Source organism: Sphaerodactylus townsendi, linkage group LG16 (assembly GCF_021028975.2).
Source record: "Sphaerodactylus townsendi isolate TG3544 linkage group LG16, MPM_Stown_v2.3, whole genome shotgun sequence".
NCBI classification, from domain to species: domain Eukaryota; kingdom Metazoa; phylum Chordata; class Lepidosauria; order Squamata; family Sphaerodactylidae; genus Sphaerodactylus; species Sphaerodactylus townsendi.
Window position 1 is genome coordinate 24380900 of NC_059440.1, and position 21293 is coordinate 24402192.

At 42.1% G+C, this 21293-nt stretch overlaps 1 protein-coding gene across 2 annotated transcripts; it reads right to left on the minus strand.

Annotated features, from left to right (window-relative positions):
* Positions 1-3155: 3155 nt before the first annotated feature.
* CDC42 (cell division cycle 42) lies at positions 3156-20956 on the minus strand. 2 transcript variants are annotated; one of them, XM_048518839.1, is made up of 6 exons: positions 20798-20956; positions 13373-13514; positions 12152-12224; positions 10863-10972; positions 10537-10734; positions 3156-4538 (listed from the first exon to the last, which is right to left on the minus strand). In XM_048518839.1, exons 2-6 carry the CDS (start codon positions 13475-13477, stop codon positions 4449-4451), a joined length of 576 nt encoding a protein of 191 aa, XP_048374796.1. In that variant the 5' UTR covers positions 13478-13514; positions 20798-20956; the 3' UTR covers positions 3156-4448. The 2 variants fall into 2 exon arrangements, with proteins under 2 accessions (XP_048374796.1, XP_048374797.1); XM_048518840.1 differs by lacking the exon at positions 3156-4538 and adding an exon at positions 5153-5981.
* Positions 20957-21293: the final 337 nt, after the last annotated feature.

The following is a 21293-nucleotide window of genomic DNA, read 5'->3' on the forward strand; positions in this document are numbered from 1 at the left end:
TTGTGTTTTATCTTACTGTATATTTTTTTTTATTGTTTTATGTTATGTTGTTAAGGCCTACGGCTACAACACTTAGTAAATATTTATACCAGGAAGGTAACTGACATTGTACCTTTGTTTGAGGAGTTTGCACTTCCACCTAGGTTTGTAGCCAGGCTGCTGCTACTAGATTCAATGTTGCTTCCGAAGGATTATTACTGCCAAATTTAGCAGCTTGGCCAGCTTTCCCCTTTTATAGAGGGAAGTGATAAGAGCACAAGTACTCACACCTCAGTACATACTCTGCGCAAAGTTCCCTTAGATGCATGGGAATATAGGACCAGAATGCAGCAGCCGGCAGAGACAAGATGCAAAGAGCACGTTGCCCTATTTTGTTATCATCGACGCTTGCTGCAAACCAGTTTCCGGACTCCAAAGTGCTGTAAGTTATTACCAGTGCAAAAATGGCTATAATGCTTTTAAGACTGAAATGGCTTTGAGGGATATTGTATTGTACTTAATTATATTGTACTTAATTATATAGGATCAAGTTGTATTGAATTGGGGTTCACCTGTTAAGAATTTGGCAGTGTAATTCCTTAGAGGCATGCTTTACAACAGACGTCTCCAACCTATGGCCCTCCAGATGTTCATGGACTAGGATGCTGATCAACTTTGCCAAATGGCCATCCTGGCAGAGGCTGATGGGAATTGTAGTCCATGAACATCTGGAGAGACATACAGTCAAAACTCGGTCTTCGTTGCCCTCGGAGATAGACCGTTTTGGTCTTCACTGGTCGCCCCCGGCCGCTTGGTCACCTCGGAGATCGGTGGTCGCCTCGGCTTCCGTCGCAACTTTTCCGTCCGGTACACCGTTTACGTTGCGCATGCATACCTCAGAGTACACCGGACCTTGGTGTACTCCTCGCCACCGTCACCGGACGGATTAGCGGCAAAAACCGAGGTTCCACTGTAGGTTGGAGACTCCTGTTTTAGATCGCCTGGAGGCCTCAGCTGATATAGAAGGTGGAAGTATGCTACCTGCTAGAACCACCAAAGAGAACATCACAAATTTCCACCACCGCTCACTCTTTCTCTCTCAAGCAGCTAGTTGAAGTCTTCCCTTTCATAAATCCCTTGCCAATCAGGGTGGGAGAAAATATTCATCACTTGTAATATGCTGCAGTTGAAAATGACAACAGAAGTAGAACTGTGAAATACAATTCAGAAACGAATCCCAATAATGAATGTTTTTGCGGGGAAACTTTTATTGTGCCCTCTACTGCACCAAGGAAGGAGTGTGTGGAACATGGTGGGTGCTCTGTGGCTTGTCCTGCTCCTATCAGCATCAGGGCACCAGTGGATCAAAGTCAGCCAGGAATGCAATCTTTTATTGAACAGCAGCAGACCAACTCGTGCACTGAAATACTTTCCCCTGCTCTAGCTTTTTAACTGAGATTACCCAATTTCACCTTTTTTGTACACAAAAAAAAGAGCAAAAAGGAGTGTTATTCTGCACAAACCATCCTGCAGAGAAAGTATTGGAACCAGAGGATGATCTTCATTCCCATCTGTGAACAGAGGTTTTGCTTCAACATGCAGTTTTTTTAATGACAGACTAGCAAATACCTTCAGAATAATCCTGGTCCTCTTGGCTCAAGGCAGACTGCTTCCCATGCTTTAACTGTTGTGGTCTACAGTATATACCCACAGGGCCATTCTGTTTCTCAAGCTAGCCTGCTTCCTGACAGACAGTTACTACTAGTCCGAAGAATTAGAATACAGGGGAGTTCCACTCCACTGCCCACACATACGCAGGAAATGAGCAGCAGAGGACAGTCTCCATGCCAGTGAGCCCCCGTGTGGTTATTTGGGAAGCAGACATTCCTGTCTACAGGTTTGTAGGGCAAATGCAGCATCTGATAAATACTTCAATTGTAAAAGCCCTAACCAGGTAGAGAACTCTGCAGAGGATAGTTAAGGGCAAGACACCCAACAATAAGTGATGAAATTTTGCACAGACTCACTCATCCCATCCCAATCCCCTTGTCACCATAAACCCAAATTCAGAAACAGTAGGGATCTCGCCGTCTGATAATTGCATCCTCGGTGTAATCTAAGCATACATAAATTGCTTTCCAGCTACCACCCTGGCGGTTCTCGCTGCAGAAGGGACAGCTTAACCACAGAAATTCAAGCTGATCAGAGTCCGTTGGGACAGATTTGATCTAAAAATACACAGCCAGCCCTACACAACCAGTAGATGGTCAGCCCACAGGCTGCTAAATCTAAGTTTGGGCAATCTGCAACACGGGGATGAAGACAGAGAAACTGAACAGTTTCAGAAAGGGCTCAAGTATAAGTTAGTAGCCGGAAACAAAGAGTCTAAAGGCTACCAAAATTCTGTTTGTGACTCGTTCTTGAGGCGCTACTGCCATATGAGTTTCTTCAATAGATACCTCAACCAGACCTTGACCAGTTTTACAAGCTCAGAGAACAACTGGTAATTAGGTTTTGTTTAAAAAACATTACGAGAAACCACTCTTCTTTTTGGAAGGAGGCTACTGTGTTTCCCCAAAAATAAGACAGGGTCTCATTATTAATTTTTGCTCCAAAAGATGCATTAGGGCTTGTTTTCAGGGGATGTCTTATTTTTTTTTCCATTATTTCGTGCCCCCCATATGATCAGATCAGCTGCACCGGGGAATCTGTAACTAAGGCTTATTTTTCAAGCATCCTCCAAAAATCCCAAAATATCATGCTAGATCTTATTTTCGGGGTAGCTTATTTTCAGGGAAACAGGGTACCACATTTGGTCTCCTGAAATCCAAAGCAAATAAGTCAAGAGCAAATATCTTCTCTCAAGCAGAAGCGTTGTGGAACACTAAGTCCTCCAAGTTCTAGCTCTGAGGCAAATAGTAGATCTCTCTTTAGAAGAATATTGGTGCCAGAAGTCAAAAGATTCTAGGGTGGTTAATTTCAGAGGGATAAAGAAATTGCCCAAAAAATATTCAGCAAGGAAAAGGAGTGCAGTCAAACTGGCTGTTGGAATCGGGACGGCGCATGCCTCATAGCTCAAGATGAGATTTTAAGAGTAGGTAAATGCTGGTATTTCCTAAGATATGCAAACGAAGGCATGAGTTAGGTCAGGGGAAATAAATTATGCTCAGCCAGGCTTGTGGAAGATACTTTATGTTTAATACATCTGAAAAAAATGCATATACAAAGAACTTAGACATGGAAAAAGCATCAGTTCAACACTAACAAGTCTACAAGAATTAGAGTCTGGGAAGATTGAGAAGTATTAAGCTGGAGTATAGTTTTTGTAAGATCCTTATTAACACTGGAGTCAAAAGACCCTCGTATGAGATCTGTTACACTGAACGACCATCTGGGCAACCAGACCTACTGATGCGCAATGCACTTTTAGGGTACTTCCTCAATTGGTCCCCAAGGTGCCATATTGACTGTCTTTCCCCTCTATGGTTTTTTCTGGATGAGGCACATCTCATTCCTCCCCCATCCATCCACGGATAACATCGAAGTCTGGAGGCACAGTCAGCCTGTCAGCTTCAAACCACCACTAGAGCATGCAAAGGCCATGTAAGTGGATTTCAACACAGCAAGCCGTTCTGCCGCTGAACGTCAGAAGCCTGCGCTTGCCAAAAAGAGGGACGAGTTAAATCAACTCAGTCTGGTGGGTTTGCACAAAAGACGCAGTTCGCCCCTCTTCGTTAACACCTAACGATGTCAAAAGTTTTGAAAAATCACAAAAGGTAATTGGCAAAGTTGGGCTTTTTTAAAAAAAAGAGAGAGAAAAAAACCTCACACAAAAGCTTTTGGCTGAATTCATGAGCCAAAGGCTCAATTACACTATCTCTTAAAGGGCAAGATCGGAATTTCTGACCTGCTCAGAGAAAATCAAGGAAAACAGATCCAAGGCAACTGTAGAGGAGATGCAGATTAGAAGGATGTAATACACCCATCTTCAAAAGGAGCACCAGTTGGGGACACTTCCGCTTTCTGGATACGATCCAAGGACTAAAACCTGTTCAACCCCCCAGACCGCAAGCTGGTTACAGAATCCATATTGTACCAGCCTAGCTTGATGGGATAAGAGCCGAACGGCCAGAGCCTAGAATTAGTCTTTAGAGAGAAAAATCACCACAAGCATGTCTGAATTTTAAAAACAAAAGTTTAAACAGTAAACAAAAAGACTAGTACTGATCGCTGTTTGTTGAATACATTATTTGTTTTAAAAAATTAGTCTATCCGAAGAGCACTGGAGAAGAGCACTAACATTTCCATCTCACACAAGGGGGAGGGCATGGGTACAGGTCGCACGGCATTTGTCATTATTGCAAAAAGAAAAAAAACCAATTGGAAAATCTGAATCTTTAATTTGATTTCAACATCGCTTTTAGTATGACATCAACACCAGCTTTGCAGAAGGGGCCGTGAAGGGACGTTCATAGCAGCACACACCTGCGGCTCTTCTTCGGCTCCGGGGGCTCCAGGGCAGCCAATATCGCCTCGTCAAATACATTCTTTAGGCCTTTCTGAAAAGGGGCAAAGAGAGAGGGGCTGTCTCATTTTCTGGGTTATTAAATGCAAACCATGTAAAAACCCACAAAGGCAAAAACTGAGCAGTGAGTAACAGGGTTTGGCAGTGGAGCAACATCCCTTCCTGAGAGTTCGAGATGTTTCGTCGCCCGAACCCTGTCGCCGAGTTTATTGGCCGCTTATTGACCGCAAAGCGCCTGATATTTAAAGCCCAGCAAGGCATTCCCGAGGCTTGCGTGTTTCAAGAGATAAGAGCTCATGTGCTGAAGCGCCCATTTAAAGAGTGTTAGACCAGCGACACATTTGACAAGCTAAAGGCAATGCAGAATGCCCGGAGTTCAAAAGGAAAGGAAAAATGATTCCAGGTCAGAGGACAAGCGACACCCAGGTTGGGTCAGTCAGCAAGCAAGAATGGAGAACCCTCTGGCATAATCCGGTCAATCTACTGTCTTGTAACCCCATGTTATTGAAGCAGCACAGGAGTATTTCAAGCAGTGAATGGGCCCAGAGTCCAGTAATGAGAAAGGCATAGGTAGGAACTACATAATGCATAACTACTAAAGTGAAGCAAAATGAATGCAAACAGGAATAATGCTTCATCAGGCATTTATACAAACAACTAATTTTTAATTTTGAAATTTAAGGTAACTACAATTGTACTTTTTCCTTCCTTCAGACAACAAAAGTCTTTGACTTTACTTTTACAGTTGCAAGCTCTGAGTGATTAAAAATGAGGGCTACCATGTCATTGAAAACAGAAGTTTGACATCTGTCACGCAGTAGCAGATACACTGAATTTCCTTCCCCCCGCCCCTGAAGACCAACAAATATTCCACTACAACACAAACAGCCAAAGCAACAGCAAGCTCCACTGCACAGAGGAAAACCAGAGATTCCTTTACCATTTCAGCATCACTTGCAGGTTACCATGTCAGGTACAATCGTCATGCAAATACAGTTAACAGAGTCACAAGAGGGGGAAAAATTGCACATTACTTTCCATTTGGCTATCAAAACTCTTACCAGTCTGAGTATTCCCCTCGAGTGTTACTTTTAGTGACACCCTCAACCCCTTAACAAATACCCTAAAGCAAAAAAAAAAGGCTATAAAAGATCCATCAACCCAAGAAGCAAAAGGTTTAAGCGAGTCCAGATCATGTTCCACAGTCATAACAAGATGTATAAACAAGTTTTCCAATCCAAAAGCTAATACAGAGTTTGCTCTAAGACATTAAGTAAAGACACAGCTTCTTTCAGTCAAGGTGGTTTTATTTGTTTTGCAACCAGCTTTCTACAGCAGTGGGACAGAGGAAGCAGCAACGAGAAAGGAAAAAAAAAGAGGAAACTGTTTAGAATATACAGCATTTCCGTTTGGGTTGAGTTTCCGGAGGCTCGAGAGCAGCTAGGATAGCCTCATCAAACACATTCTTCAGACCTCTCTAGAAGACAGAGGGGAGGAGAAAAAAATAGTAGCTGGGTTAGAGGATTAGAGAGAGACACACAAGCAGAGACAAAGAGCATTCAGGATAAAGATGGTCAGCGGAGCAGATTTACTTTGTTAAAAAGTAGATCTTCAAGGGGGAAAAAGGAAACAGACAAGCACAGCAAGGAAAGAGAAAGATGGCCACTAGGAGGGTCTTTCCTATGCGCTGAGTATATTTCCATAAGTATCTCATGGAGAAGTAGTTTCCTTTTTTTAGTACATTAAAAATGCACCCTGGGATCAAAATGACACACAATGCTCTTGTTTGTTCCTAACAGCAAAACTGTCAAGTGGCGCCATAAAGCGTTAGCTGCATCTTTTCTTTTTAAGGTATTGATCCCAACTCCCAACACTGGGAAGGAAGTGAAGATCAGTGCAAGTTATTATCAAAATAAAAATGTGTCAGTTGTTAAAAAAGCAATTCCCTATAAAATTCTCTAAAAATTCCCTATAAAAAAAAAAAGATAATGCATCTCACAAAAGACTGAGATAAGTTCCCACACCATGGCAGTAACAGCCGCAATCTATTACACTCATTACAGTGGCAATGAGGTCAGCTCATCATAACATATGGCATTTCATGCTAATGCCACTAAAGGTCGTAAAGGTGGGTTATAGCCGGGCCACCACAGGACAGGATGGCTAAAGCTTTCCCTTGGTTCATAGCTCTTCGATGTCAAGACCCCTATGTCCCACCTTACAATTCTACAAAAGCTTTCTACATGCTATTAGAAAGACTGGTAAGATGGTTCAGTAATTCACCATTGAGGAAATGTTTGATGTCAGTTGTGAGTTTTCCATTAAATGTATGAAAACTACAAATTTATATTATTTGCATAATTTTTTCAGAGCTGTTCTGAACATTGTTTTTTAAAAAAAACATCTCTGCCACCTCTCTACGGCTTCCAAGTCCAGGAAAGAAAGAATTACTTGGGATCTTTTGCTAACACAAGCACACCCTTTATGAAATGCTCAGTACCATCTATTGTCAGATCTAACAATTATAGAAAATCAAGAAAAGGCAGCTCTGTAGAACCATGTGTACTAAATGCACTAACAAACAAATGCTTTAGACAACAGTGACATCAGCACACATAGCGTTGATCTGCAGCCAAAAGACCAACTTCCAGGAAAAGAAGCAGTAATTTTGACTGCCATATATCAGCAATTATATTTATGACGGAAACCAAAAAGCACTGGCTGGACTTGCCTAAAACCATATACAGAGATTTACAGTGCAACTGTAAGCAGATGCACAGCTTGACGTTGATGGAATAAGAAGGGCTCAAGGTTTTGGGATAGCACTGTTGGGGACAGAATCTGCAGATATGTATCTCGTATTCACAACCTGCATTCACAAAAGGAGACTCTTGCATTTTTTTGTAACTTTAAACAATCTCATAAGCAAATTTTAAAGTGGTACATATGGTAATTGGCACCTAGTCAAAGAAAACAGCTTTTTATCTAGAAACATTGGCATTTGAAGCAAATTTCAGCCACTTCTTTATCAAAAGAGATCGGCTTAAACCAAAATTTCAATCATCTATAAAAAAAAGAGGAATTTAAATCACTGATTTAAATCATGTCCCTACTACATGAATAATTTATGCACAGAAGTGAGCCTTTATTGCTATCCCCATGAAAATGTGCCGATTTAAATTTGAAAGATTAATTCTATATATTTCAGGTACACTAATTAATTTTAACACCTGTCTCCTAAATTGAGCCTGGCATTGCTTATTTAATTGAAAACTTGGCATACAACATAAAAATTTAATGTTCATACTGCTTGGAATGTTGAGTTACATATTCATAACTTGAGAACTGAGCAATTTGAACAGCTCAGGCAGTTAAAGGTCGTGAAACAAACACTTAAGATCACGTACAGGGTGGCCTTTACTGACCGTCCTGACAAGATACAAGGGTAAGTTGCCTTGTAGACAGAGGTTCAATAGTAATGCCAGCTGTAATTATATGCCAGTCCTGCATTAGAGATACAAGAGCTAAATGGGAGGGGACTGGAAAAATATGTAAAGTTTTATCCTCCTGATCCCTCCCCCACCCCAGCGACTAAGGAACACTGAAAAAAATTGGGGTGAATTAGTTTTGGGGAGTGAAACGCTTAGACATGAGGTTTGCTCAAAATGTAGTACATCAATTTACTAAAACAGTTAATTAAAATAATTCAGGGCCAAGTCAGATATGAGTAAATGCCCATGGACTGCCTCCCACATAATCAATACCAGTTTATCCATGCAGCGTGTGTGTGTGAAGAACAGAGAGCCTTTCCTTTCCTTTGCCGCATTGTGCTCTGAATCATTTATCCTATCCCACTTAAAACAAATTAACAGTAAGCCATTTGTATCATAAAAATCCAAACAAACTGTCTTCCTAACAAGAAAGCAAACATTTAAAGAACTACTACCAATTTTAACATTGCAGCTTAACATTGCTCAATCATTATGTTGCAGGTCAAAATAATAGCTAAGTCAAAGCAATGGAAGGTCATAAATACAGTCAAGGAAAATAACACAAAACAGAAGTTCAGTGGGACCTTCAAGACCAACACCGACACAAATGTCAGTCTTTAAGGCTCCACTGGACTTTTGTCATAATAAACTAGCATAGCCACGGTTCTGCAATTATTAGTGAATACAGCCCTAGGGATTTCCCTGTAATCACAACCTAAAGAGTTAAATATGCAAGGTAACTTATATTTGATCTTGAGAATTTCCAGCCTTTTCTTAGCGTTTTGCTTTCTAGAACACTAATATCCCTCTCAAATCGCAAGGGCAGGCAAAGAAAATCCCTTATTCAAAGCATTAAGGCATGAAGTTCCACTTTGAATGTCAACGTAGATCAGCCAAAATTTCAAGCAAGGATATTTCATAAGGAAATGCCTCACCCAGAAACAAATGCATGCATAGGGTAGCTACTGCTTACCAAGTTAAGATGGAACTGATGTCAAACCTTAATTCTGTCACATTCCATTAGCTAAAAAGACTATGGCTAAACTCTGTTCCACCGAAAGATCTAAATGTGGTCAGTTGTAGTGCGGCAGAGGTAAAAGTAGCATGCTTCTGCAGAGAGAATAGTCCCGAATGACTATGAGGATTATCATTCATTTTTAAGTGCAGCCTTTGTCAAAACCAGTATTCTATGCATACTGTGCACTATTAAACATGGTAGTTTGATGAAAGAGCATTTATATTATCTCAAATGACTACTGGCGAAACTTTACCCCCTCTTTTTTGTTTTAAATAAGAAATCTGTGAAGCTTCACAGAGCTGATATGAGAATCACAGCCACTTGGGAGGGCTGATCTACCCCCTATTAAGAAGTAATGGGCCCATAACTTTCAATTGCGGGTAGATCAGGCAGGCTGGCAGAAAATGGCAGCCGCAACAGAAAGTAGGATCTCGTGGGGAGGGGGGAGGGGGAGTGGGAAAAGCTAAGCACTATTTTGTGTGCCTCTCCTTGGCCTAATCTTCAATCTCCTACAAAGTGTTAAGGGCAATTCTTTTTTCTACTCAAATGGGGGGGTTGGGGGGGGACCAGAACAAGGCTGGCTCAGGATGCTACAAATAAAGTCCAGGAAGAAGTGGCGGATGAATTCACAATTGTACTTAGGTCATTTGGTGGGACAGAGTATAGTAGAATCAGTTCTATAAATAACTGATAAAATTCCACAGAATCCTACAGATTAGTTTTTCAGCCTTGTCTAGACAACTTTGGACAACAGTAAAAGGAAACCTATGACCCAGGAATTTTACTAAGCATGACTAAGTCACAAATACCTAAAAGTACTGCCTATTTCTAAATCTATTCTAGAAAATTTGTATAGACAACAACAACTCAGAACACTAGTCCAACGTAAGCCACCATCCAGGTTCCATATTATCATTACTATTTCCACCTTTGCCTGTTGGATAGCTAAATTACCAGGTCTGCTGTGTGCCCAGAAACAAATGAGTTATACATGTTAGGAATACAGTACTAATTCTGTCTCCTTTAATGAAGGGCCCATGAGTTATGTAAGATCTTGGCATTGTCCCTGTCAAAATAAAACAGACATTGTTCTGTCTGATGTACTGCTTCTCCCAACACAAACACATTTCAAGTAACCAATGTCTCTACATTAGTTATTCACCCACCTCTAGGACCTCTGTAGATATTCCATGACCTTGAAATCTCCACTTTTTTTTCCTAATTAGCATTTTAATTTCACTTTTTTAAATTAAAGAATTAATTTGCCCTACAAAAATCTTGTTCACACTATTTGTGATTAACCTGCGCCTGAAACAAAATCAGTTAGGCCTGTTAAAGATTCAAGACGCTGACCAGGAAAGGTTCTACAATCAACGAACCTGTTTCCAAAAAGTCTTCACGTCTTCAGACAACTGGACGAACTCCAACAGAAAAAAAAACTCACCTTCCAATTGAAGATGCTGATTTCATGTTGCTAAGAAAGAAGAGAAGGGAGCCCAGAGGACAACAGAAAGTAGGCTTACCTGTGTGAGCGCAGAGCATTCCACGTATTTGACAGCCTTCAAGTCCCGCGCCAGCTTTTCGGCAGTCTCCGGAGTAATAGGCTTCTGCTTATTCTTGGCAAGTTTCTCAATTGTGGAAGGGTCATCTCTGAGATCAATTTGGGTCCCAACAAGCAAAAAAGGAGTCTTTGGACAATGGTGAGTTATTTCAGGTACCCACTAAAAAGAGAAAAGAGAAACATTATTAGCCACAACACACTAATCAATGAGGTCAAATATCACTGGATATTTTGCAAAGTCTTACAGACAGAAGTCAGCATGGGGTTGGGGGCAGGTCTCAAACTCACCTTCTCTTTCACATTTTCAAATGAAGATGGCGAGACCACTGAGAAACAGACCAGAAACACATCTGTCTGTGGATAGCTGAGAGGCCGTAATCTGTCATAATCTTCTTGCCCTATTATAATTAAATGTTTATATTAATAAACAGTTCTGAAGCATCTAAGCACCCACAAATAAAAGCAAGCTTTTAACAAGCTGCAAAGACTTCACAAGAAATAAAATACTTCTAAAGGCAGACAAAAAGAGAGAGCTCCTTCCTACCCATAACAAAATCAAAAGTGGAGACCAAACCAAGGAAGAATTGTGGCCACCCTCTGGAATCAGCAAGACAAGAACATTACTAATGTACCAATTCAACGGGTAGTAAGAACTTTACTCAGTCAATGCCAGAGAGAGAAAGCAGTAGCAATCCCACTCTGACTTCGCAGATAAAATAGTCTCCTACATTCAAAGAAATGCTGCCATGCAACTTGCCAATCACTGTGACAAGTACCAATTGCTCCTTCCTGAATAGCACATAGTAAATCATAATTCCACCTGTCCCTCCAGCCTGTCTGCCACAGCGGCTTAGCCACAAGAGCAACCACAAGCTATTCCCAGATGTGTGTCCTAGTTCTTAAAGCAAGAACTAGCAACATTAATTCACCCTATTCTTCCTTTTCCAACTTTGCAATACTACAAAGCAGAATGGAAGTTGCGCTGGTAGCCATTTCCTCTCTGCCCAAAAGCAAGAGAAAAGAAGAGTGTTGTGAGTGCAGTTAATGTGAGGATGCATTGTTTTAATACTTCAGTCTCAGCAGTTTAAGAAATGTTTCTTGCACACGCTCCTAATATAACGTACATTCAAAATCCAAGCACGTTCTAGTCTTCTCATAACACTGATTATCTCAAGCTTCTGCCCTTTCATTACCCTGTATTGGCACATTATCCTTCCATCCCTACATCTTCTGCATTCATGCATGGAAATGCGTCCAATGCTCATTTCTGACACTATTAGAAATAGCCTTTTCCCCTAGCAGAGAACATGTGCCTTGCGCTTATATCATCAGTTGCTTTCACAAGCTCACAAGAGATCAAGAGTCCATGGGCCAACTACAGAGAAACGCAGCAAATGATGGTCAGAACTGGATAGTTTTGCCCGTAGCAAATACTATGGCTGCATGTTGCATTATCATCGGGAATTATGCTAAATAAAAAATAAAGTTATCAAGTCACCATGAACTTTAGATAAACATACAAAACACAACTCACTTAGGTCCACCAAGGCTAAATTAGCATAAAAATAAAAGCCTACCCGCAGTATCAAACAGGCCTAAAGTATATGGCTCGCCACCAATCATCACTGTTACAGCATAGTTGTCAAATACCTAGAAGGGGAAAAGGCAAAGAAGAGCTTGAGGAAGAAACTCGCTTTTCGAAAATGAAACACAAGTAGACATAATTAGTCCAACAGCTAAACAAAGGTGTGGGCTTGGACTGATTAGTTCATCCATCACGGCTAAACGCAGCAACCCTAAAGTCAATGCTGGGAATATTATGAAAAGCCAGACATACAAATGCTGGAAGAAAGGTTTGTGCCGGCATTATATAATCAATGCACATGCCACCGAGGACAGCAGCATGTATTTCCATGGCGGACTCAGGGCAGCTCGACTCTACTGGGCAAAGTGTGAAGACTTCCTCCAACCTTCATGGCTGCTGAGCTGGAGAAAAGGCCATTTATAATGGAGGGAGGCTCCTTAAGCTGAAGGAAGTTCAGCCAGACTACAATAGAATACATACCTACATGTTTCCTAGGGACTAGCAAATGGGCTGGAATTATGACTTAACAGCTCGGCTATACTGCTAAATGGATGGGGAAGGGGCACACTCCAAAAAGGGATGCTACAGCCACTTAAAGAGCCAGTGTGGTGTAGAAGTTAAGAGCAGGTGCACTGTAATCTGGAGAACCGAGTTTGATTCCCTGCTCTGCCATTTGAGCTGTGGGGGCTTATCTGGTGAACCAGATTAGTTTGTGCACTCCGACACATGCCAGCTGGGTAACCTTGGGCTAGTCACAATTCTTCAGAGCTCTCTCAGCCCCACCCACCTCACAGGGTGTTTGTTGTGGGGGGTGGGGAAGGGAAAAGAGATTGTAAGCCCCTCTGAGTCTCCTTACAGGAGAAAAAAGGGTGATATAAATCCAAACACTTCTTCTTCTTAAACAGCTGTGCTGAGGAAGAAGTGAGGAAAGCCTTTCCAACTACCTAATGATTCACAGAAAGGCCAATTTCATCTCCTCAACACTGCCACCTCTAGCTGCAGGTTATTAGTTCATGCTGGTCCTGAGACTTACAACTTTCCTCATCAGAAAGGATCATTGGACAGAGGTAAAAGAAGGAAAACATCTGCAACGCCACATCTACCGACGCTGATCCAATCTACTGTATGCAAGTGTACTGCTTAATAAACAAAATCCTAAATATTTCTCCTTCACAATTAACAGAAATATAGACAAGTTTCAACCTTTACTTACCGTTGGTACGTATTCCGATGGAAATTTGTTTGTTGTGTAGGAAATTAGAAGACATGTTTTACCAACAGCACCATCTCCGACAACTACACACTTAATTGTCTGCATAGCGAATGTCTGTTATTGTATCAAGTCCAAGATCAATCTATAAAAAAGGAAAACAAACATGATGGTTTGATCTTATTAGGAAAAAACGAAATACTACTAAAACGCCAGTAGCAACATTTCAAGAAGTATTCCCTGGCAGTTGCTTTAACTGACAGGAATTTCATTGCATCCCCAAAATAAAGATGGCAGAAAGAAGAGTCCTGTGGCCTTGAAAACACAGCCCCTTCCTTCTCCATTTATTTGACAAGGAACTCGAGTGTACTTCAGAGATTTCTGGGTCATGAGTACATGTTATAGCTTCTTTGCCCTTGTCAATCAGATATACAGAACGGTTTCTTGCAAATACACAAGGCTTTCTTGATGAGAGATCCATGACTAAAAGGCATTATGATATGAAAACATGTATTAATAGCTAAACACATCTTTGTTTAAAGGACAGAAAAAATTCAATCAATATTTCAATGATATATTGCCATTTTACACAATTGCTGTGCATGGAACAGAGACATGGCACACGGATCTATACACAACGAAATCTATCTAATCAGGAATTCAACATTTGTAAAATATAGAAAACTGTATTCCTTTTGCTATGTGTGACTCTTTTACCAACATATCCTGTACAATAGCTGGGGTTAGCTTTTAACCATAAGCACTTTCCTTTCTGTTTTACAAACATTCAATCAGAAGTACCAATCATATACCATCTGAAATGAACAACTAAACAATTAATTGCATAAATTAGTTAAGATTTTTCAAACCTGAAACACCAATGGTACAAGAACACCAAGGAACCAGTTAACTGAAGGAATGCTATATGCCAGGGAGCCTAGGTTAAATGATACACTTAATATCAACGCCACAAAATACGTATTGAAGTCCAACATCCAATTTTACCCAGCTGCTTTTAATCATCCTATAGTTAAACTGAAAACAAGACAGAATATACATGTACGCCTTGGGTTAAAGGTTAACATTTTTTCCTGAAATTAATTTTTTTTGTAAGTTAGATACATGCATTGTCCCCTTCCAACACATGCAACCCATTCCTATTTACTCCTGTATAACCGTAGCTATAGTTCCTCAACTAGCTTTAGACCCTCAACTAGTTTTAGTCCCTCAACTAAAAGCACCATTTCTACTTTACTAGCGTAGGTGTTCTCCATTTGATGAGATCACAGCTCCTCCTACTGATGCAAGTGGATTCTCTTGAGTCACTACACTTTGCCTCACTTCCCTTTCCTCTGTGAGACAAACTGTCAACAAATACAGATGGAAGAGCAGCGGAGTGTCCATCTTTAGCTTGTCTTTTGACAGTCCAGCTTCTCAAAGGCATAGCCTACTGGTGCAAAGAAAGTCTTTCTGCAGTATCTGCTGTAGTCCCTTAGGAGACCCATCTGGTTTTAACTCTTTTTTTAAAAAAAAATCTATTATTGTAAGCCACCTTGAACAACAAACAAGCAGGATATAAATGTTGCGATAAATAATTAAATAAATATGAGCAGGACATGCCATGCTCCCTACACATGAGAACCTCAGTAGAATTTGACATCCTTTCAAGTTTAGCTTGAGAAAGGGAAATCATTCCAACCCTCCCCACCAAGTTTAATGTGTGTGTTTTAATGTTCTTCACAGTGGACTGGTTCACTGAAGCTGCTGATTTCAATAACTTCCCATTTGGTAATTCAGATATTTTCCTGAAAACAAAAGCCATATGACCAACATGCTAAAACCATTCAAACATATTCAAACCTTGATATAACTTTTATACAATCCGAGAAGGGTAGACAAACCTTTGTTCATGCCACCCACACTTTTTTTGGTACTCCATTATTCTGTTTGGCAACTGTGAAATTAGTGGATTTGTATTTGCAAAAGCTATAAGTAACACCATTTACTTACAGTCCAAGCAAGCTTCATGCTCTCCCTAAGAACAAAGGCTGGTTGGGTGAAGCCATGCACTTAAAAGTCAGGCATGCTGCAGAGCTCAGTTACAAAGAATAAAAGGGAGTATACAATAAACCAGGTAGATCCAATCAAATGATCCTGGCAAGCTATGGGACAGCATATTTTAGAAGGATTCCAAAAGGATTCCAAAACCAAGGATCCCTTGGCCACCACGGGACCCTAGAACCAACCGCGTAATACATATGACCTATTATGCCACATTTTATAGTGCTTAGATGCAAAAGGCAGCTTTCTCCACAGCTAAGACGTGTAGTTTCAAAAGATCGAATGCACTGTAATACGGAACCCAGATTTTGTTTTAAAACTTCACAGTGCTAAAACTTTTATTTAAATTAAAAACAGAGAACTATATTAAAACAATCATTATTTCCTTTTAAAAAGTAACCTTACTTTTAGCTACACTCCTATTTGCTTCCCCTGACCTACCTAACTCAAAGAAAGAAAGATAAATCACAAAAACATATCTGAGACCTCAGTTTATATATTCCAAGCTGCAGTGGACAGCAGCAATAACCAAGAAAATGAACAGCATCTGGACTTTTTAGCTTTGCCTAGTGACAGAATTAACAGACTCTATTGCTGAGCAAATTTTTTAAATCGCTGCTGCCTTAAAACCATTTTTCACTAATCCCCAAGAAACTACCTGCAAGCAGCTTTGCCCTATATTATGCATAACCTAGATTTGAGTTCTGTCCCATAAATGTAGTCTGAAGCGCATCACACTCCTTCAACCACCTTGTAAACCACTGAAAGTCCTTCAGGTGTCAGCTGCCTTATTCTACTCAATCATAACGGCTTACATTTCCCCAATACCATCTATCATCTACACACCGTCACGCACAACAAATACCCATGTTAACTTCCCTCGACAATTTTAGGGGATTTGATTTATGACATACGGGGAATACATAGGGTTTCATAAAGGCATCAGTTCCAATTCAAGGAAGACTACAAGCAGTAAATATTAAGATAGGTTTTGGACATGTTTTATCCTGCAGAAGCATCATGTCACCATGGGCTGCTTAATTTCATCTACCCTTCAAAAGATCACTAAGGCTTCCATATCTGTTGTGTGCCACACAGTAAGGAAGTTGTATCTAATATCTAACAAACCAAATAGCACAAGCAGACACAGGACAACACACCACCAGTACATGACAACATACCATCTACAACAGGAATCAGATTGCAAAAATACAATTCTGAGAAATTAGTTTATATGGCTATCTCCTTGTTCATGGCAGAAGTAAACTGCGCACGTTAGTGCATATGTGCAAGCTTGAACAAAGAACTAAACTGCCTCTATTACAGATTCTATAAAGATTTCACTCCACTTGTATGATGTGTGCTAGCAGCAATTCTGTTTCTAGTTGTCAACACTCCTAAGTAGCACAAACGGAGTAGGATGTCTTGAGAATCAGTGACCAGAAACCCCCTTCTGAACACAGAAGAAGAGGAGGGCTATCAAGTAGTTATACACAAATCTTTTGTTCCTGTATTTGCCATCACAACACTGAAGTCATTGGGGAAAAATAGAAGAGTTGGGATTTATATCCCCCACTTTCGCTCCTGTAAGGAGATTCAAAGGGGCTTACAAACTCCTTTCCCTTCCCCTGAAAGAAGCTATCAAACCACTTCACCAAATAACCCCCCTCCAAAAAAAACCACCCCTTCATTCATAAGTCTTCAGAATACTTGTGCAACAAGCTTGTAACACTAGCCTGAAGTCTATCCAGAAACCACACCCACAGATGTTGAAAGTAGATGACTGGGACAAGGCACTTTGAGCATGCTCAAACACCCATCCCTTCAAATATCTGAGGACCTGAACACCAATACAGGGACAGCAGTATCAACATCCTCTTACCCCAAGGATGTCTAAGGATTTTCCCCACAGTATTTTCTCCACTTCTCAATGTTTTCCACAGTCTGTCTAGCATTATCCTTGATATAATATCTGGCAATTACTTGCAAAGCGCTCCACATAAATAATCTCGCTGTAATCCTTAGATAGAATCAGGTAAATGGTCTAAAGGCAAAATCGAATCAGGTAAATAGTCTAAAGAGGAGACTGGAACAAAAAAGCTTGGCCGACACAAGAGAGATTTGAACCAGGGACTTTCCAACTTGTAGTTCAACCTTTTCATTACCACAGAGTGGACCATTGCTGCCATTCACTATTATGCCACTTCATATACAAATTCCAACTCTTTGAAGTAAGATATTAATTCTTTTTTCTTTTGCAAAAGTAATGGGTTTTAAAGCCATAAACAGTGGATTTTTAAAAATTCTTTTGTTTTAAGGAATATGTTTTATACCATCACCAGACTTAGATCGGTACTTGCAGTCATAACACGTTGAGATGTCACTATGCTGACGTATTTGATTTTTATCCCAAACTTACTCCACGGAGCTCAGGGTGATGCACATTGCTCTAGCATTCCCACATTTCATTCTCACAAGAACTCTGTGAAGTAGGTTAGACACAGAGAGAGAGTACAGTGCAACCTCGGTTTTCATCGGTTTCGGTTTTCATCGATTTTTTCAGTGAAAAATTTCATTGATTTGTTTTTCATCGGTTTTCATCGATTTGCAGTAAGGTGCTGAGGTTTGTGGAGAAAAATCACCTAGACAAAGCTGTTGCAGGCCATGTCTGCAACTTGTTTAATGACAATGTCTTGCCCCATTTCAGACAAATCTTAAAGAGGCATCAGAAACAGACCTCTTTGGACAGCTTTCTGGTGCGACATTGGTCCACTGGCTCTGAAGCTGGTTCTAGGGTTATTGTTTGTTACTGTTTTCAGCATTAAACACTATGTTTATTCACCAAAAAAGTGTTTTGGTTTGTTTTTTGGAATGCCTAGAACGGATTAATTGGATTTCCATTGATTCCTAGTTTGCCTCTGTTTTCATCGGTTTCAGTTTTCATCAATTCTTTTCGGATGGATTACCACCGAAAACCGAGGTTCCACTGTATATGGGTTTGAAAGGTCACACAAGGTCACACTGTGAGCTCATCTAAAGACACAGATATCTGAACCCAATTCTCCACTTGACTCACTACACCACACTGCTTTCTGCATAAAGCATTCTCTTCCAGCCTCCAACTGTTATTCATGAAGCCATCAGGAAGCAGAAAGGAATGCTACTCTCATGTCTGGATCCAGTTCAGAAGAGAAGTCTTCTTCTCCTCATTCAGCTTTCTACTACTTCCAGGCATTCTTCCACCATGTCTCAGGGAAGCTCCATCTAACAACCCCATCCTGAAGAGACATTATATGTATTATTTTATCCCCAGATAAATACCAGCTTAGGCAGAAAAACAGGATTTTAAAAATATAAACAACCCTCTACATGCATCCAAATATTTAGAACACATGACAGTTCATTACAACCCTAAAAGATAAGAGTCAGGGTTGATAGTGCCACCTGACCCACACTGCAAGTGAAGAGCTGAAACTGAAAACATTTTTCTCATCCCACCCTGCTTCCAAGGGTCGCAGGGCAGTCCTCCCTTCCATCCTTACAACAATCCTGCTTAGTTGATGGGCAAGCAACCAGCCCCACGTCACCCAAACGTTAGCTGCATAGCTGAACGAAGGAGTCAGTGTGAAATTAGGGACTAGACTAGAGCACTAAAGCTAGGATCTGAAAGAGCCTTACTCTGCCATGAGACCAGTCACACGCCCACTCTTGGCACAAGGTACCTCAAAGGTTGGGAGGAGGAAATGGGGATGGAGGAACATCCTGTATGCCACACTGAGCTCTGCAGCATATAACAGATCCAGTGGAAGACACCTTTTTACTGAATGAAGGTCAGAGTTATGGCAAGGGCAGCACGATCTACTCTGGCTTGGTCTTGAACAGACACCCTGTTCATTAGGTTGTTGGGGGCTTTCTGGGTTGTATGGCCATGTCCAGTAGTGTTTTCTCCTGACGTTTCGCCCGCATCAGTGGCTAGCATCTTCAGAGGATCCTTTTCACTGCCTACTAGCTAATCAGTTTAACTGAAAATACCAGGAATGGAACCTGGGATCTGCCACAGGCAAAGCACAACATCTTACCACTATGGTGGCACAGCCACTCCCCCATGGACAAGGGCTCTCAGACCCTTCAGTCCTCAGGAAGGGCCCAGTGGCTTTGCATGCCGAATATATAAGTTTCTATCACCTACAAAAGGTAAAGGCAGTCCTACGAAAGGTAAAGGCAGTCCCCCGTGCAAACACTGGGTCATTACTGACCCATGGGTGACATCCCATCACCATGCTTATTAGGCAGACTGTATTTATGGAGTGGTTTGCCATTGACATTGCTGGGGGTAAAGTGCAGACCTGGGAAGGCAATCACCAACATCTCCAATTAAAAGGTGTGTGAGGTAGCCAGAACTCTACCTCTTGGCCTATTCTGCCTCTTGGTCTATGCCGCCTCTAAGAGTTAAAAGGGGAATGAAGGAAGACACCTTGAGGCTAACCACTACACTAGTGTGGTGTAGTGGCTAAGGACACCAGACTGTAGTCTGGAGAACCCAGGTTTGACTCCACACTCCTCCATGTCAATGGCAGACTCTGATTTGGTGAACTGGATTTGTTCCCCCACTCCTCCACATAAAGCCTGCTGGGTGACCTTGGGCCAGTCATAGTTCTCTCAGAACTCTCTCAGCCCCACCTACCTCACAAGGCAACTGTGAGCCGCTTTGAAACTCCTTATGGTCAAGAAAAGCGGGGTATAAATCCAAACTCTTCAACTTTTCCTTTTAAAGGGCAGGATAAAAGAAAACCCCTGCCAGCCAGAGCAGGCAATACCATCCTTCACTGATTCACGGTCTGACTCCCATGTGGCAGCCCAGGCTCAAGGGGGGGGGGTGTCTGGGAACTCCGGGTGGAAAAGAGTCAAGACCACCATCACCCCTCAACAAGCGAAAGGCGGGGGGGGGGGGGACAGCAGTCAACGCCCAGCAAGGGGCGACGAGAGCGATCACCATCACCCCCAACCCCCGTAATAGTGGCGAATTAAAACCGAAAATAGAGGTGGGGGAGGGGAAAGAAAGGGGGGGGAGCGGAGGAGGGCAGATCGATAGGGCCGGCCTTGTTGCCTACAGAGGCTGAAACGCGGCCGAGAGGCCCGTCCCGACCTCCGTCCACAGCAGGGAACCGAGCTCGTCCTCCTTCGTCTTCCTCCTCCCTCGCAGAGCTTCCGGTCACCCCTCCCCCACCACCACCAACCGCTCTGAGAAGGGAGCCGTTACCTCCCCCCTCCCCATAATATTAATTCGACCGCGGGGGGGGGAGAAAACGACACCCCCCGCCCGTTTATTCCGCCCCCCCCCCCCCGCCGTCGCCTCGCCGGCCTTACCTCACACAACTCGGCTGGCCCTTTTTCCTCCCTCTCGCTCGCCCTCTCTCTCTTCCCTTCGCCGGGCGTTGGCAGCTCGCTGCGGGGTCTCCTCGCCTGCACAGCAAGGGCGGGCGCAATGATGTCACCACGTTCCCTGCAAAGGCGGGGCATCGGAAGGGGGTGGGGGAAACTTTTCCCCTCCTTGGCTGAGGGAGGGTTGAACCCGTGGGCGGATGAGCCGCGCGCGTCTGCGCCTGCGCTGTGTGGTGCTCTTCCAGCGGAGGGGGCAGTGGATAAAACGGGGGGGGGGCGGCGCTCGGTTTAGATGTTTGATGTATTTTACACTATTTTAACACGTCTTTTCCCCAGCTTTGAAAGATTAAAGGAGTGGGGCGGATAAAAGAAACAGAGTTTTTGGGTTGCCAACTTCCAGGTGGCGGCGGGAGATCTCCCGGAACTGGAAATCACCTCTGACCTACTCAGATCAGTTCCCCTAGACCACAGGTCTAGGCAG

Excerpts from the sequence above, each read along its gene's own strand:
- CDC42 (XM_048518839.1), bottom strand. The coding sequence starts at position 13,477 with ATGCAGACAATTAAGTGTGTAGTTGTCGGAGATGGTGCTGTTGGTAAA. Across the intron at positions 10,735-10,862 it reads TTGAAAATGTGAAAGAGAAG|TGGGTACCTGAAATAACTCA; the intron begins GTGAGTTTGAGA and ends TTCTCTTTTTAG. Across the intron at positions 4,539-10,536 it reads AATGCTCTGCGCTCACACAG|AAAGGCCTAAAGAATGTATT; the intron begins GTAAGCCTACTT and ends GCCCCTTTTCAG.